We start from the raw sequence: 19,528 nt of genomic DNA, 5'->3' as shown, positions 1-19,528 counted from the left end.
CAATTACAAGCCCCATGAGAAAAATGTACCGGTTTCATTTTTCTAACTTTTTTATAAATTTGGTTAATTTGGTTAGATTTAGTTAGGTCAGAGACTCAAGTTGTCAACAGGTTGCATAAAATCAGGTAACGGGTTATCGTGAGTTGGGTCAATAATAAATTTCATCAGGTTATAATCATTTTCGGGTTGACATCGGGTCGATGTTGAATCGGATTTGGGTCATTTTTCGGTCGGATCACTTGACTCAGTTTTATTGTCGGTTTTATTTTAGTTGGGTGCCAGGTTCGGGTTCAGGTCCGGGTCATACATTAACAGGTCGAAATCGGTTGATAAAAATAATAAATAATAAATAATGAATAATAAATAATAAATAATAAATAATAAATAATAAATAATAATATAAAATGTTAATTAATAACTAAATAATCTGTAATTAATTACTAAATAATCATAAATAAATTATGAATATTAATAATAATTCATAATTATTAATTAATAATGAATAAGTAATAATCCATAATTAATTACTAAAAATAATAATAAATTATAGTAACAGGTTGGATACAATCGGCTTACAAGTTTCCTATTTCTACAACATTTCGAGTCTCGAGTCGGGCCTGGATCCTAAAAAATACAGGTCAGTTCAGGTCGGTTTCTCTGATTAAACTATTGCTCTACCACAGGGATTGTTTGCGCGCTTCTTAAGACAATTATTGTAAGAGAGAATTTCAATTAGTCACGCATAATGCAAGAACTTGCGAAAAAAACCTCGACTGTTTTTCCATTCATACAATCATACACCCACCCCAGACCACGCAGCACGCGTGACATGGAACGCAGCACCTTTGCTGCAGCCAAGTCGAGCAAATGGTAACTTTTGTGTAAAACCGCCTTACCAAAAAGACCACTTTAATTGCTTAACTAATTAGTTCCATTACTTTAACTAAATAGTTCTAGTGTTTTACTAATTAGTTGCAATATTTAACTAACTAATTAGTTTCAGTGTTTAACTAATTGATTTCATTGCTTAACTTATATGACACCAAAGTAGTCTTTTATGTAAAACCGCCTTACATAAAAGTTTGTATTTAAGCTATCTGTAACGGATGTTCACATCAGCAACAAGTCACGAACCCAAGCTTGAACGCATCAAAAAATAAACTTCATAATCACAGATTCACAGAGCAGCAAATTTGACAAGCCTTTTATATCACATTAACACACTTAAATAGACCCAACGAGAGTTTGAAGTTACCAAAATTTACTCCCCTTCTTCTTCCTCAAAAATGCCCATCAACAAATATATTACATTCTCGAGTTCTTCAAGTCCCTAGCACCAAAAACATGAGAGAATACCTCACATCCTAGCACAAGAGACTCAACCTTAAAATTCATTTTCCAACGACGCATTCCAGCGTTAACGAGGGCCGGTCATCAAAAATTAATAGCAGATAATAAGGGTATACTCGTAATTAAACTATATACGATATTATTATATACGAGTCCCACGCACCCGTATTAGGGTACCTGAGACTCGTACATACATAACAATATCGTACATAATACAATTACGAGTATACCCTTACTATCTTCTATTAAAAATACATTATTCTCACGGAACTATACATTCTGCATAGCACAAAAATATGCATCCGGAACGTGAAAAAAGAAAGGAGGCTGTTATGCACAACATTGCACAATTGCATTAGACTTTGTCAAATTATTTTCTTTCCTATTAGTGTACTCACTTCTAGTATTGGCAAGGCAGCTAATCACTGCCTGTTGTCACTGTCAGGTTGAAAGGCTTCACTCGACGAAGATGATCCGTTTCCAGTTTCGCTTGGGAGAAAAGACCACGCCAAAGCTGCACCGCTGAGTGTGATGGCTGGGATTATAATTGACCCCCAAACCCATTTCTGTCTTCTCCTCCTCTTTTGTCTTTCATGCCGTGCGACCTCTGCAAATGAACACACAAGAAACTCAGCATACCTCATAGAAGCAACCAAGGGCGGTGCATAAATACTCGAGCGCAAAATTTCCAGTTGATATAATTGAATCTACAACACTAGGACAAACTCACTCTGTCCAACACATAGAATCCCATAAACTGAATATTAATGTGGCAAAGGAACCTAAGCAGTAGGGGAAACATTGCACAATGCATCAAGCAGAAATAACTATCAATAAATGAGATCTTTATGAAATATTGTTTTGAAGAAAGAAAAAAGAAAAAGTTCTCTATCAATCTTTATAAAAGGCCAAGATTTATGGAGCATTGAAGCAATTGTTAGCAAATATTGTTATTTTATTTACAGTTTTTTGAGGTTTGAACTGCATGAAGCTATGTTAGATTGTTCGGTTGTACAAACTACAGAGTATGCTTTGCTTATTAGTAAACCCCTTAGCAGTAACACTTTGTTTGGATAATCGGAAATAGGGACTTGGGGAGGGAGGGGAAGGGAACAATTTTCCTTTTTCGGATAGAGGGTGGGGCCGTGGGGGAGGAAAGGAGTGAGAAGGAGGGACCCATTTTCCCTCCCTCTTTAATAAACACAATTCTCCAAAGCTGAAGAGATTTGGAGGGGAAATGCAACCCTACGTCCCTACCCTTCCCCCTACCTTCCTTTCCCCTCCCCTTCGTCCTCTTTCCCTGCAGGTATAATAATTGACACCATGCCAATACCCTACTAGGCTACTACAAGTCAAACGGATATCACAATTCCATAAAAATAACATTTGTGTACCACAATCTCTGACAAACAACTTCTACTTTGGACTAATGTTACTCGGATACCCATGGGCACAAATCGTGTCCGATGCAGCTATTGTTGTGAAAAAATTGCAGGACTTTTGTCTAAAATGAGTGTCGAATTATCCATACCCATGTCCTAGTGTCGATGATCCAACACGGGTATTTGAGGTAAAATGAAGAGTCGAGGTAACATAGCTTTTACAGGAGACAAAAATTTGGAAATAAGGCAATGAAGGAAAGACTCAAGCACCAAACCGTCAATCAACAGCCATTGATCTTAAACGTGACCTATCAGGCTATTATTATCAGATTTTCAATGTGCATAAGAGATATGCAGCATAACAAGGCTGATGAAAAACTTATATGGAGTAATATAGCATGTAAAGCCAAAAATAACTGCAACCCCATGCAAACAACAGATGAGAAAAAACACACACAAAATGATTAATGATCAGTCAATTACGGTCATGTCAGGTTAAATAGAAGAAAAATGTAAAACTGAGACTCACCCATGGCTTCTTGATTCCTCTGTGACATTTCACGATTCATAGTTTCGTAATAATGCAATCTGTCGGAGAGGCGAGCAATCTCAAAGTTCTTCAGTTCCAGCTGAGCTTCCATCACTGCCTCGGCTTCAGCCTTTGCGATTCCTCTACCAATAGATTCTGACACAAAACGTGCCATTTGGATTTGTCGACAAATCTCTTCGATAGGAGAAGCATCTACTTGGCTATCATCTACTAGAGCAGTAAGATCTGCAGGAAGTACCAACCCGACAGCGCCTAACTTCTCTCGCAGCAGTTGCCAATGTTGTTGCATGCTCTGTAAAGCTTCTTCGGATAGCTTTCTCTTTTCAATCTCCATCAACAAGGTCAGCCTCATCTCTCGTAGCTCAGTCTCAACATCATTAAGAGAACGATGTGTTTGCATCCCACTATCAGAGGACAGTTCTAAAGAAAGGAAAAATAATCGTCAATACCATGTTGGAAAATGGAAAAAGTCTATAGATTAATTATATTCTCATTATCAATCATGCAGCAGGAACAATTTAGCTGATCTGTAGCTGTACTAACAAGTTGAACTAACAAAAAGAGCCAGTACACCAATTTTACCCACCCTACATAAAAATAGAAAGATATACTTGTATATATATTGATACACATGCCATAGCCACTCAGATAGTCACACTCAATCTATCTTCAATTGACTTGACATGCATGAAATACGGTATCATCTACTAGTATATGTCTCAAACTATTCAATACGACGACTACTTTGCAATACCAACAAATCTTAGAATAGAAAGCAATCTCATAGCTTAACAACGTAGATGATACCAAGTCTCAATCTTTCACTGTCTAAGCAATAACATATAAGAAATTTCCTGTTCAAGAAGCAGCAATCCCTTAAAGGTGCTTATATATTCTTCTAGATGACTAACTTCCCATTTGATCAGTAGCTCAACTTAAGATCACTTTGTATTCCCCCTTTTTCTTAATTCTTCCAGGATTAAACAGAGAAATCAACCCAACCAACAACGTTTTTGTGCCAGTTGAGGAGTTCATCCCCCACGATAACAAGCACTTAGAAAATTGTATCCAACTTTTGAAAAGTCCAGAGATTTCACAAGAATGTATACAGTAGCTTCAAAACCTCTCCCCTTTATTTTCACAGTGAATTATGCAGTACAATTTTACTCTGGCTTTCACAATTTATTCAAAAGAATGTATCCAGTAGCTTCTAAACCTCTCCCCTTTCTTTTCACAATGAATTATTCAGTACAATTTTACAAACTACAGAGCTTATTGTGAGCAAAAGCTATCATTTCACAACAAAAACAAACCAGTGGGACCAATCTTTACACTCCAATTTTCTTCCATTTCCTCTTCCTTTAACTTTGCATTACTAAACAAAGTAGGCCCAAACGATTTCAATTGCAAAATCTATAGTACTACACAACAATACGCTATAAAAAAACATAATCACATACTTAAACCAATATAATCTCATCAAAAAGCTCAAAAGCTCAAAACATTTTACCTTCCCAAGCATCATAAAACTCTCCTCCCATGGGAGTGTTTCCCTTAGCCGACCTGTCACCGCCGTAATCCTCGCTATAAGCAGAAGCTGAAAAACTCATGGAATCCTGCGGGTCATAGAAGTTTTCACTCTCACTATTCTCTCTCCCCGACGTATCGCCGTTAAATTCGTCTTTCATAGGCTCGGCTTCAACCTCGGCCACCAAAACGTCGTCGTTTGATCCATTAAACGCCAATTCCTCATCAAACCTCTCGACTTTTGGCTCAACTGTCACGTTTTCATCCGATAGGCTCCTGGTGTGTGTCCCCTCCGAAGCAGAAGAAGAAGCCGCCGCTGCCGCCACGTGTTGGTCGGAGAGGCTCTTGATGAGGCGCGGTCCCCGTCGTTTATGGTTGATGAGAAAAGGAGAGAAAGGAGGAAATGAGGAGGTAGCTGAGTCAGGAAGAGGTGTAGGTTCCGGCGTGGCATAGAGCGACGGTTGTATCTGCGGAGGCTTCGCCACCGCCGCCGGAGACGACGTGGAGTTCCGTCGACGAAGCTGAGGGTGCGGCGGAGGTATTTCCTGTCTTCTAGAAGAAGATTTCAGATCGTCGATCGGTAACGTCGTCGAATTTCGCCTCTCCAGCCAGGAAGCTGGCGTAACATCTGGAATGTTCTGGTTATTGGTAGACGCCGTCGTTTTGGAAGCTCCTGGCTCCAGAAACCGATCAAATTGAATAGCTGCAAACGTTGGCATCGTCCAATTCCAGTCTCTGCAATTTCAGACAAACCAAAATTCAAAATCAAAAATCAAACATCAACAGAATGAATAACAAAATTACGAAGATTGAATCGAAAAACATGGAGGAATCTGGAGAATCTTGAAATGAAATGGTGTTACCTCGTTTGGGAGGAGAGAGAATTAGAGAAGGATAGAGAAATGGAGGGATTCGATTTGAAATGAGAACCCTAGAGAAAGAGGAAAGAGCGGTGTAGAAGAAGAAGAAGAGGTTGAAAACGATGCGTTTTTGGTTGCTTCCTCCTTAACCTTTGGAGGAGGTGTTTCGTCTTGACGTCTGTGGCTTTTGAAATGTTTTCTTTAAAGGGAAGAAGTTTCTGGGTTCTGAAAAGTCAAAATTGCCATTACAGTCGTAAAGAGGGAAAGCGTGTAGGAGAGAGAAAATGGTAAGGGTAAATAAGGAGTTTTAGGTGGGAAATAAAAATAATAAAAATGAAAAAAGTGTGGAGGCAATAAATTAAAGATTTATGATTAGATTTTATAGGAGGTTGTCTGGTGTCTTGAGGGGGAAGACAAACGTGACAAAATGAAACGATGTCGTTTTGAGGGTTTAGTGGTGTGAAATGTAGATTCACTAGAATCTTTTTGCGCAAGAATGTAAGGAGATGAGATGGAGTTGTGGGGTAGGATGAGGAAAATAAGCGGGTACCCGGTTCGGAATCTGAATCGTAAGGATAGTTATTACGGAGTAACATTTTAAAATCAGAATCAGTTGGTTACTTTTTTTTAAACAGGTGAGAAGAAATTTTATGGGATGTCCTCGCACAGGGCCCATCCAGAGGCCCGTTACAAGCCTTAAACCCCTCAACGGGCTACAACTGAGCTAATACATTCGCTAAGAACTCACGAACAAGCTCGGTCAATGCTCGATCAAAGCTCGTTTATTAATTAATGAACGAGTTTGAACAAAAAATCTAGGCTCGATAAGTAAACGAGCCAAGCTCGAACAACACGACGTTGGGCTCGTTAATGTTCATGAACACTCGTTTATAATTCATTAGTTACTTGTTTATAAGCCCGTTTTTAACTCACTCAAGCTCGAAAAAATAATTAGAATGGAATAACATATACTTCATTGTTGACTCTTAAATGTCAAGAAATGTATAAAACGGAAACGAATCTATCATGTAGTATAATATATGTCCCATAGAATATTTCAGTCATACATATATTTTGTGAATTTTCTCCTTGATAATATGATTTAAATCAATTTGACAATTTCTCAAAACTCCTTTTTTAAGCTCGAATAAAGCTAGTTTAGCTCAAGCTCGAGCTAAACGAGCGAGGTCGAGACATCCTAATGCTTAGCGAATAAAGCTCGAACAACAAATTGCAAAGCTTAGTTAAGTTCAAGACAAGCTCGAACATTGAAAATACTTATCAAGCCTAATTAACTCAAATAAGGTAATTTCGCATCGACTCAGCTCTTTTGCAGGCCTACCCCAACCCCCTCCCCCAATCAGTTGGGTACTTGGTTGAAGAGTTATATGAATCTATAATCACTTATTTTATTTTATTTTATTTTTCTAAGATTAATTTAAACTAATAATGTCAATAACACATAAAGGTGTTAATTTGGCCCAAATAGAATGAAGTTTGCCCTAGAGAAGTTCGAAAAAAATGGCACATTTCTTAAGGGTGCTAAACACAACGTGATTTTACTTGACATAATCCTTTTTTATTTTATTTTTTTCATTCTAAAAAAATCCATAACCTCCACTTTTATTATTTTCCCCATATTTTTTTTTTACATTATTTTGGTTCAGATGTTAATAAGCTTAAAATCTTGATTATTTAAATTTGAGAGGGTGGTGTCCAAAATCTAAAATTGAATCTCATTTACATCATTTACCGTATTAGTATTTGTGGCTCTTTTTAAAAAAAAAACAAAAACAAATATAGCATGTTTGCCTAGAGTGTTAGGAATAATATAGATAGAGTGGTAGATGACTTTGTATTTTCCACGTTTTGGGTTTTTTCCTTGACTAAAGCTACTTTATGTTTCAAATCCTACTATATGTTTTATGAAAGATCAAATCCTATTTTATTATTTGTTATTGTAATAATGTCAAGTTAGAATAGCATGAAAACAATTGTCTAATTAACACCTTTAACACACCCCCAATTTTTGACTTATGAGAATCTCATGGGGTATTTCATTGTATGTATTCGATCATAATATATAAATCAATATGGAATTGGACGACTTTTTGGTTTTGAATTCGAATAAGTCACTCTGGTACGTCGGTACGTATTAGATCATTTCGTATTAATTTATGACAATTATTATTATTATTATTATTATAATAATAATAATAATAATAATAATAAATAATAAATAATAAATCAAATGCTAACAAAGTCAAATATTTTACAAATAGTTAGTGGAAAGCTGAGATACAATCTGGGCCCCCACTCTCCTGGCTATAACAAAGTCTATCCTAGTGAAGATATGAACAGCAGCACGAGTTCCAATATCCTGTGTCCTAGAAAACTTTTGAATCCGCTTCAGCAACGCAACAACATCCTTATCCAGCTCCCCCAAAGAAGAGAAAGAGAACAGAAGAAAGCCATAACCAATGGCCCTGCGACGTGCTTCGTACTTGACCCGTTTCCGAATAGCCGCATCAGTCACAACCCGGCCCGGAGCAAAGCCAGACAACCCAGATTGTGTCAAAGGAGATGATCTCGTCAAGTCAACACACACATCACAGCCTCGGTCCCAAGAGTAGAGCAACACGTCTGCTGGTCGGAGAGCTTCATCGTTCCCTCCAGATAGACCAATATCAACCTCTTTCCGCGCCGAAATCCCAGAGCGATAACAAACATCAACAAGGGTATCCCGAACCACATTATGTCGATGTTTAATACCCACGATGCCAGCACATGACACCGCATGATCACCAAAGATGTCTCCCGCAAAGACCCTGGAACAAGAAGAACATGGCGCCGTAACAGAGAACAAAGGAACCCACAACCGATAACACAACACACATCGATAAGCCTTAGCATTCATCGTCTGTCCCAAACCTGATATGGGGACCGCACGAAGCCAAGCAGAGGTACGTGTGATCTCCCTGATGCGATTTTCACAACGCCGACTGTCGAGAAGATAAAGAGAAGGTGAATTCTGCAGATGCAGTAACCTTTGTGAAGTATATATCTGCCAATTTCTTCATGAGTTTAGGGGCAGCGACCTCACTAGGGTTAATCAGAATGTCATGCTCCGCCGTTCTACTAAATAGACTCAACTCATCCTCAAATACTCGACCAGGACCAACAATACCAGCATGCCATAGAAGCTATGTCTGCAAACCAAAAGACTGCATTCGAGAAGCAAGAAAAGCATAATGACGAACATCACCAGTCCGCCAAAAGAAAAAGGTAAGGTGGAAAGACGCCACTGCCAATCGCCAAAGCCAGGCCCCCGAAGCAGTTACAATACGCTCCAAGGAAGATCGAAGAGCCTCATCAAAAGTGCGCTGAGCCGCCTCAAAAATACCAGGAGGACATGTACGCAAAGCAAAGTAGAGTTTAGAAACTCAGATACATGCCCTAAGTAACAATAGCTCACACTAAGGATCATCAAGCTGAGCAACCTTATTCATAAGCCCAATGGTCTTGGTCACCCTCTGCATCACAAGCTCACCACTAAAAACTGGATTGGAACTAGCGGGACCACCTAGCAACTTAACACCATGTAAAGGACGAGCAATAACAGGAGGAAAGACTCCCACAAGCCTACTTCGAGGGTCCTCTGTAGGTCAAAAAACCTCGGTCTTCTCCACGTTAAGATGTAACCCGAGACAAGGCCCGTCCTCCATAATCAACTGCAGAACCTTCCCAACCACCAAAGTGTCACCAATAATAGTGTCGTCATCCAAATACCATGTCTGGAGACATACATCAAAAGCGTCCCTGATTTTACAAACCAGGGGTTGTAAAACCAAAGCAAATAGCAGAGGACCAAGGGGATCACCCTGCTGCACCCCCTGAGACGACCATAACATGTGCTCTCCATAATACAATCTGGCTGGAGTAGAGTACCAGAATTCAACCCATCGCGAAATGCCCGGACAACGAAGTCGAACTTCACGTAACATGGCCGCTCGATCAACTAAATTGAAGGCATTTTGAAAATCCACCAACAACATCGAAAGACCCACATCATAACCACGATCCTCAATCAACCGGTTCACAGCATGAAGAATTGCCTCACCACCCGCAGAAATCCCGACACCAAATTGAAGACCATCAAAATAACTTCCCAAAGACGGACCAACCATAACAGCACCAATCTTCGAAACCAGACGTCGCCAAACAGTACCCACGGCAATAGGACGAATACCACCACCAGGCTTGACGAGAGGTGTGAGGGGAGCACTAGCAAAATACTCACCCAAATCCATAGGACATTTTCCAGCCAAAAAGAGATTAACAATTTTTTTTTTAATTATTGTTATTATTATTATTATTTCAAATCTAACAAAGTTAATCAAATGACAAAGTTAGTGGGAAACGAGAAACAATATAGGTTCCACTCCTTTAGCTATAGCAAAGCCTATCTTGGTGAAGATTATTATTATTATTATTATTATTATTATTATTATTATTATGGGAAACCACCAAAACGTTACAAGCTTAACAAGCTACAAAGATCAAGTAAACTACAAGAAGTTGGTGGGGAGCCGAGATACAATCTGGGCCCCCACTCCTCTAGCTATGGCGAACCCGATCCTGCTGAAAATGTGGGCAGCTGCCCGCGCCCCTATGTCTTGAGCCCTGGAGTACGTCTGGACCCGTTTCAGCAACGAAACAGCCCCTTTCTCTAACTCCCCAAAAGAAGAGAAGGAAAAAGGAAAGAAACCGTAACCCAAAGCCCTACAACGTGCCGCATACTTAACCTGCTTCCGCTGCGCAGCAACCGCCACAACCCGACCCGGAACGAAGTCTGACAACCCAGATTGCGTCATAGGTGAAGACCCAGTCAAGTCAACACACACATCTACACCGCCATCCCAAGAATAAAGCAATATATCTGCAGGACGAAGAGCTCCATCACTCTCACTAGTCAGCCCAACATCAACCTCTTTACGAGCAGAAATCCCCGACCGATAGCAAATATCCAAAAGGGTATCACGAACAACATTATGTCGATGTTTGATACCCACAATCCCAGCACAAGACACGGCATGATCCCCATAAATGTCCCCGTCGAAAACCCGAGAGCAAGCAGAACACGGCGTCGCATCAGAGAACAACGGAATACCCAACCGATAGCAAAGAACCGAACGATAAGTCTTACCGTTCATAGTCTGGCCTAACCCCGAGATGGGGACTGCCCGCAACCAAGCTGAGGAGTGATCCCCCTGCTGAGATTTCCATAGGGCAACAAGACGTGAAGATAAGGAGTAGGCGGATTCCGCATCAGCAATAACCTTCGTGAAATATATGTCTGCCAATTTCTTCATGAGTCTGGGGGCAGCGATCTCACTAGGGCTACGCATAAGGTCGGTCTCCACGGTCCTGTTGAAAAGACCAAGAGCATCATCAAAGGCCGGTCCCGGACCTTCAACACCTGAAAGCCGAAGAAGCAAATCCTGCAAACCAGAAGACTGCAAACGGGATGCAAGAAAAGCATAATGCCGAACATCACCAGCTGAATAAACACCCAATCCTCCATAAGAATAAGGCAAGGTGGCAAGGCGCCATTGCCAGTCACCGAACCCAGGTCCCGAAGCAACCACGATGCGCTCTAAAGAAGCCCGCAGAGCCACATCAAAAGATAATTGGGCCGCTTCGAAAAGATGAGGCGAACAAGTGCGCATAGCAAAGTATAGTTTAGAAACTCCAGTACACGCACGAAGAAGCAACAACTCACACTGGGGATCATTAAGCTTGGCTACAGCATCCATCAACACAACAGTCTTCGACACACGCTGCGAAACAACCGCCTTACAAAAAGAGGAATCCGTACTGACTGGGCCACCAAGCAACTTAACACCAAGCTCAGGACGAGCAATATCCGTAGGAAAGACACCCTCTAGACGACAACGTGGGTCCTCCGAAGGCCAGAAAACCTCCGTCTTCTCAACATTAACATGGAGACCTAAACGAGGACCCTCTTCCAAAATCAACTCCAAGACCTGCCCAACCACCAAAGTGTCACCAACAATAGTGCCATCGTCCAAGTACCATGCCTGAAAAGATAGATCAAATGAGTCTCGAATTCGACACACCAATGGATGTAGAACCAGAGAAAAAAGCAAAGGGCCGAGAGGATCCCCTTGCTGCACACCCTGACAAGACCACAAGGTATGCTCCCCATAATACAGCCGCGCTGGAGAAGAGTAGCAGAATTCAACCCAACGCGAAAGAGCAGGACAATGGAGCCGAACCTCACGCAACAAAGCCGATCGATCAACTAAATTGAAAGCATTCTGAAAATCCACCAATAACATAGATAGGCCAACATCGGCCCCACGAGCCTCAACCAACCGATTGACAGCATGGAGAATGGCCTCACCACCTGCTGGAACCCCAACTCCAAACTGCATACCTCCAAAGTAGTTTCCTAAACGCGGACCAATCAAAGCAGCCCCGACCTTAGAAACAAGGCGCCTCCAAATAGTACCCACAGCAATAGGCCGAACACCCCCACCAGGCTTAACCAATGGCGTAAGAGGAGCACTAGCAATGTATCCTCCAAGCTCAGCGGGACACTTTCCAGCAAGAAAGAGATTAACTACCTGAGTGATAGCATCCACCAACTCATCAGAAACAGCTACAGCAGCACCACCCAAGCAATCCAAAAGGTGCTGAGCACGCAAGCCATCTCTACCGCACGAAGTACCACGCGGAAAGCCCATAATCTGCTCCAAAACAACAGCGGAAAAAGCAGAAAGGTGATGATCAACAGGGATATCCGGTAAGGTAGGGACCGGAACAGAAGGGTGCTTTGCTTGTAAATCTGCAAGAGTAGCATCATCGTAAGGGGCAAGACCTGAGGAAGAAAGGACCCGAACGGCAGCAGTGTAGTGACCGTCAGAAATCTTTCTCTTGCATTGCTTAATATTACGCTCCGTCAAATCATGGTCATCGTCAACATCCAATAGAGAGGGAGACACGCTAGCCAATGTGTCTATGACAAGTTGCTCAGAACCGCCAGGCACACCCCAAGAACGAATAGCAGAGGTGATACACTCCTCCTGTTGCCGCCGCCTAACACCGGAGGAACACTCACGATTACTCCGTGGTGAAAAAGTCTTGAGGACACAAAGAGGTAACACGAGCAACTGAACCCAACAAGCGATGTCATCTGGTCTGCAAATCACCTTATCAAGCGCCCCTTTCAGAACTCGCGAAAAACCCAAACGACATTTGGGAGGGATGGATTTCACAGAACGCAACCGCTTAGACCATAAAGTGTCCAGAAGAGCAACATCAAAAGAAAAATATTGTTCTCGAGACGCATCAGAAGTAGAGAGCTCGGAAGCAGGAGCTTGAGGTTTTTGAATACCGTAGAGAGTAAAACGAATAGTACCATCCCCAGAATCAGGTGGGTCCACAAAAACCGTACTAGAACCACTGCCATGCCGACACCTAATACGATGAGTATGCGTCTTGAAACAATCTCCACATAACCAAATTCCCATACGACGAAAGGTAACCTCAGCCGAAGTAAAAACCTGCAAATTGGTAGTAAGGGACTGACGGGTTACATCCCGCACATCAGAGCAACAATGGCGATCCCGTAAGTGAGTGATCAGAGAACTCCTTACCAAACCACGCCCACCGCCATCCTGGCACCCGCTAAGACCCACAAAAGGGCAATGAAACTTCTCCACGGTAGCCGCCATATCAAAGCACGTCAACAACTGGACAAAACAGGAAGAAAACAAAATGAACCCCACACAAAGCACCCTTTATGTCCAAAATGAACCCAGATGAACCCCTGCAAATGTACCAACCCCCAGCACCAAAATGTAACAACCCCTACAATTGTAACAACTCCTGCACCAAGATGAAACAACAAAATTGCCGGAACTGCTGGACAAAGAGCCAAAGCAAAACTGAACTGCAGGACAAAGAGCCAAAGCAAAACTGAACTGCAGGACAAAGAACCAAAATTGCCGTTAAACTGAATTGCTGCAAAACAGAACACGCTGCCGAACAACCCACGAAACGGTAAACTGCCGAACAACCCACAATGCACCGCAAAACGGTAAACTGCCGAACAACCCACGTAATCGCCGGACTCAAAATCCACCACGCTGCCCTAACAGCACCACCCACCTGAATGCCGCCAACAACCACTCGAAAACCGTCGCCTGAAAACAGCACCAAATACTCGAAAACCGCACCAAAACTGCAGCAAATACTCGAAAACCGCCTGAGAAAGTGGACCGAAACCAAGACCACCACGCCTGAGACCCGCCTGGAAACTGCCGGTGAACCTTCACCGCACGTAATCGTCACCTGAAACCCGCAATAACCGCCCAGTATTGCAATGAATTATTCGCCGAACACTTGCACCAAACACTTGCTCCAAAAACCTTCGTGGGATCGCTGAACCACCGATAAACTCGCCGTAATCTGGTATCGATGTTGCCGGAAATGGACAACCTAAACCTGCGCCTGAACCCCCTGTGATACGCCTGAGAATTGCACTGAAAATGTCGACCAAAACCGCTGAAAATTCTCCTGAGAACTGCACCTATAACCGCCGAATACCTTTGCGGGAACGCTGAACCGCCGTGGAACCACCGCCGGATAACACTAAACGTCGCGGGGTAGCACTAAACGTCGCCGGAGAAGATGGCGAGGAACACCATCGTGCCCTAATCGCCCTACTAGAGAGAATTTGTTATGTTATTATTATTATTATTATTATTATTATTATTATTAATCAAATGCTAACAAAGTCAAACATTTTACAAATAATTAGTGGGAAGCCGATATACAATCTGGCCCCCCCATTCCTCTGGCTATAGCAAAGCCTACACGAGCCTCAATGTCCTAAGCTCTAGAGAACTTCTGAACCCGTTTCAGCAACGCAACGCAACAACATCCTTATCCAGCTCCCCCAAAAAAGAGAACGTAAGAAAGCCATAACCAATTGTCGAGCAACGTGCTTCATACTTGACCCGCTTCCGAATAGTTTATTATTATTATTATTATTATTATTATTATTATTATTATTATTATTATTATTATTATTATTATTATTATTATTATTATTATTATTATTATTATTATTATTATGGGAAAACACCAAAACGTTACAAGCTTAACAAGCTACAAAAATCAAGTGAACTACAAGAAGTTGGAGGGGAGCCGAGATACAATCTGGGCCCCCACTCCTCTAGCTATGGCGAACCCGATCCTGCTGAAAATGTGGGGCAGCTGCCCGTGCCCCAATGTCTTGAGCCCTGGAGTACGTCTGGACCCGCCTCAGCAACGAAAAAAACCCTTTCTCTAATTCCCCAAAAGAAGAGAAGGAAAAAGGAAAGAAACCGTAACCCAAATCCCTACAATGTGCCGCATACTTATCCTGCTTCCGCTGCGCTGCAACCGCCACAACCCGACCCGGAACGAAGTGTGACAACCCAGATTGCGTCATAGGGGAAGACCCAGTCAAGTCAACACACACATCTAGACCGTCATCCCATGAATAAAGCAATATATCTGCAGGACGAAGAGCTCCATCACTCTCACTAGTCAGCCCAACATCAACCTCCTTGCGAGCAGAAATCCCCGACCGATAGCAAATATCCAAAAGGGTATCACGAACAACATTATGTCGATGTTTAATACCCACAATCCCAGCACAAGACACGGCATGATCCCCATAAATGTCCCCATCGAAAACCCGAGAGCAAGCAGAACACGACGTCGAATCAGAGAACAACGGAATACCCAATCGATAGCAAAGAACCGAACGATAAGTCTTATCGTTCATAGTCTGGCCTAAACCCGAGATAGGGACTGCCCGCAACCAAGCTGAGGAGTGATCCCCCTGCTGTGATTTCCATAGGGCAACATGACGAAGGAGTAGGCGGATTCCGCATCAGCAGTAACCTTCGTGAAATATATGTTCGCCAATTTCTTCATGAGTGTGGGGGCAGCGATCTCACTAGGGCTACTCATAAGGTCGGTCTCCACGGTCCTATTGAAAAGACCAAGAGCATCATCAAAGGCCGGCCCCGGACCATCAACACCTGAAAGCCGAAGAAGCGAATCCTGCAAAGCAGAAGACTGCAAACGGGATGCAAGAAAAGCATAATGCCGAACATCACCAGCTGAATAAACGCCCAATCCTCCATAAGAATAAGGCAAGGTGGCAAGATGCCATTGCCAGTCACCGAACCCAGGTCCCGAAGCAGTCACGATACGCTCTAAAGAAGCCCGAAGAGCCACATCAAAAGATAATTGGGCCGCTTCAAAAAGATGAGGCGGACAAGTGCGCATAGCAAAGTAGAGTTTAGAAACTCCAGTACACGCACGAAGAAGCAACAACTCACACTAGGGATCATTAAGCTTAGCTACATCATCCATCAACACAACAATCTTCGACACATGTTGTGAAACCAACTCCTTACAAAAAGAGGAATCCGTACTGACTGGACCACCAAGCAACTTAACACCAAGCGCAGGACGAGCAATATCCGTAGGAAAGACACCCTTTAGACGACTGCGTGGGTCCTCCGAATGCCAGAAAACCTCTGTCTTCTCAACATTAACATGGAGACCTAAATGAGGACCCTCCTCCAAAATCAACTCCAAGACCTTTCCAACCACCAAAGTGTCACCAACGATAGTGCCATCGTCCAAGTACCAAGCCTGAAGAGATAGATCAAAAGAGTCTCTGATTCGACACACCAATGGATGTAGAACCAGAGAAAAAAGCAAAGGGCCGAGAGGATCCCCTTGCTGCACACCTTGACAAGACCACAAGGTATGCTCCCCATAATACAGGTCTCTGATTATTATTATTATTATTATTATTATTATTATTATTATTATTATTATTATTATTATTATTTATCTAGCTACCTAATTCTTTTAATTTTACTTTGGTTGGTAAAGGCATTTTCGTTTTCACTGTTAGGAATGGATTCAATTAGCTTAGTAACATATATCATTCGACCTTTGTAAATAAGTAAAAATATTGGGTTATGAGTCTTATGACTTACGAGCATAATTTAATACATGTAGTTGTTACATTGTTTGAAGATAGAAGAACCAAATATATAAAGAAGTCATGGTTAATTGTGTAGTTGTGTTTCTACATTAGGTTGCTCGTATTCCAAATATTGTCGTGGATTGTTCAAGTGTTTATAGTTTCCCTTTTGTTTAGTATGTAAGAAGTATTTCTTAGATTTAGTTCATTTTCTACTCTTTCGATCTATCAATATATACGATTTAAGTACCGTGTACCCGAATGTACGTAGTTCACTATGAATCTATATTAAAGAAATTAATTAAAGAAAAATTAAATACTTCGTAAGATATTCAGGGGCGGAACTAAGGGAGGGCTGGCGGGGGCCATGGCCCCCCCTATGATTTAGGATAAATATAAAATTTGCAATTATAGACCACATGTTATAAGTAGCGTAGCTGGTTTGAATGTGATGGGAATTATCCAATGCTCCTGGGTTCAAAGCCTGCTAGTAGCCTTTTTTCATTTTATTTTCTTTTTCACTTGTACTTTTTATATTTGAGGGGTTATAATAGTGCTATTACCTTACTTATACAACCGTATTACAGCTTTTTTGGAAAGGAAAATTTGGTAATATTAATCCAACCTTTGGCCGATTTTCTTTTATTAATCCCACCTACGACATATTTTTTAATAATCCCACCTTTACTACCCGACGACTTTTATTGGGCTTAAGTGGCCGGTAATCGGTGAAAAAGTCAACGAGATGGTGATGAATTGATGATGATGAATGAATATATCGAGAGAGAGTACTGCCATGTAGAGAAATAATGTCGCTTACAACAGTTTTATGACATGTTGGACCCAATAAAAGTTGTTGGGTAATAAATGTGGGATTATTAAAAAATATGTCGTAGGTGGGCTTAATAAAAGAAAATCGGTCAAAGGTTGGATTAATATTACCAAATTTTCCTTTTGGAAAATATACGTACATCTTAGTTAAATTTATTGGGTAGAAGTTCATATATTCAATACCTCTTATCTAAAATTCACAAATATGTTATACTTAAATGTACAATGTGTTTAATGTATTTAGAACAATTTTTGTGTTTCTCTATATTGTGGAACTCTATGATATTTTATAAATCTGTTAATTTCTATCTCTATTCTCTTATCAGTAAAAATATTCATATCCTTAATTTATTTTCTACTGCTTTGAATAAAATTCAAGAAAATCGAAGGAATATTACTCAACCTTTGAAATATTATGTGCAATAAATTTTTTCATTCGTATTATTTTTTAGACAAAGATAATATATTCGATCGTACGTTAACCTTTGGCCCCCCAAACTTCAATTTCTGGTTCCGCCACTGAAGATATTCTACATGTAATAAGGGTGTGTTCTATTCACCTGATTTGCACTTATTTTTTCTGAACTTATCTGAACTTATTTTTCATGAAATACGTGGAAATAAGGTAAACAGAACATAGCCTAAGATGTTTAGTGTGCGGAAAATTTTAGGAAATTTGTTTAGTTTTTTCTAATCTTAATCGATCGAGGGTTTAAGAAAACAAGACTTCATAGCTTCATTGTCATAATGAAATCCAGTTGGGTAAGTTTCAAGGTTAAGAGTTACGTTTGCTTTGTTACATTTTTTTTTCAACGAACACTTTCTAGGTGTGGTAAAGTAGAAGTCATGCTTCATTCTGTATAAAGACATGTTGGAATTATGGTACTAATATTTGTAAATTAAAATCAATTTTATTAAGCAGTTAAATGATGAAAATTATTAGGTGCACCGTGTACCTAAGGTTATTTTTATGCTTATTGATGGTCCCTATTATATTTTCTCCTTATATGTAAGGAAAAATATGAGAGGGTGCACCGTGCACCCGAGTGCATGTAATATGCTCTAGTAAAATGATACATTTGAATAGTGTAATGGTGCTTTTATACTCCCTCCACTTATGTATGTTCCAATTTAATCATTTAGACTCTTGTTTCGAAGGTGGTGTAAGAAAAAGGTATAAAAAATAATAGAGATGTAATAAATTAATGAGTAATAGTGGGTAAAGTAGGAGACATATACTGAAAACGTGTAATTATTATAGGGAAAATGAGTAAGACAGTAAATTAAAAATAGAATAAAGAAGAAAATAATTTTTTTAAAAAAAACTTTTTGAAAAGTGGATACGTACAAAATTAAAAGTAAAATGGAGGGCTAATGGTATCTTTTACGCTTCCAATGATAATCAAAATTTACTACTCCATCCGTCCCTTAATACTCGCACCGATTTGACTGGACACGCTTGCCAATGCACAACTTTAACCACCAATATCTCTAACTACATATTATAAAAACTTATAAAAATATTAATATTTGAAAATATATATTAAGATGAAGCCAACAATATATTATATACTAACATTTGTTTTCATATACTATAAATAAAATAGGGTTGAAAATATATATTAAGATGAAGCCAACAATATATTATATACTAACATTTGTTTTCATATACTATAAATAAAATAGGGTTAAAGTAAATTATGTGAATAGTGCAAAAAGTCAAAACGGTGCGAGTATTAAGGGACAGAAGGAGTACTTCCATCACTTACTGTTTGCTCAATTCGCCATTTTAGTCTATGCCCAAAAGATTGTCCCATTTCTATAAATGTTTATGTGACCATAACTTTATTCTCGTACAAAATACATTTAGTCTTACCATTTTTGTTGTTTCTCAATTTCACTCAACCAACTCTTAATAGAATAACTAGTGCGTGGCCCGGGCGAT

The 19,528-nt window shown here is 40.5% G+C and overlaps 1 protein-coding gene across 1 annotated transcript; it reads right to left on the bottom strand.

Annotated features, from left to right (window-relative positions):
- Window positions 1–1,251: 1,251 nt before the first annotated feature.
- LOC110804538 (uncharacterized) lies at window positions 1,252–5,971 on the bottom strand. The gene is made up of 4 exons (XM_022010140.2): window positions 5,673–5,971; window positions 4,793–5,544; window positions 3,262–3,702; window positions 1,252–1,957 (listed from the first exon to the last, which is right to left on the bottom strand). Exons 2-4 carry the CDS (start codon window positions 5,526–5,528, stop codon window positions 1,773–1,775), a joined length of 1,362 nt encoding a protein of 453 aa, XP_021865832.2. The 5' UTR covers window positions 5,529–5,544; window positions 5,673–5,971; the 3' UTR covers window positions 1,252–1,772.
- Between the last annotated feature and the right edge of the window lie 13,557 nt (window positions 5,972–19,528).

The sequence above is a fragment of the Spinacia oleracea genome, chromosome 3, assembly GCF_020520425.1.
Source record: "Spinacia oleracea cultivar Varoflay chromosome 3, BTI_SOV_V1, whole genome shotgun sequence".
Classification (NCBI taxonomy): domain Eukaryota; kingdom Viridiplantae; phylum Streptophyta; class Magnoliopsida; order Caryophyllales; family Amaranthaceae; genus Spinacia; species Spinacia oleracea.
This window is presented reverse-complemented; position numbering and strand designations above follow the sequence as displayed.

Coding starts and splice junctions, on each gene's coding strand:
- LOC110804538 (XM_022010140.2), bottom strand. CDS start 5,528: ATGCCAACGTTTGCAGCTATTCAATTTGATCGGTTTCTGGAGCCAGGA. Junction 3,703..4,792: donor GTTTTATGATGCTTGGGAAG/GTAAAATGTTTT, acceptor TCCTTTCTTTAG/AACTGTCCTCTGATAGTGGG. Junction 1,958..3,261: donor GAGGAATCAAGAAGCCATGG/GTGAGTCTCAGT, acceptor GTTCATTTGCAG/AGGTCGCACGGCATGAAAGA.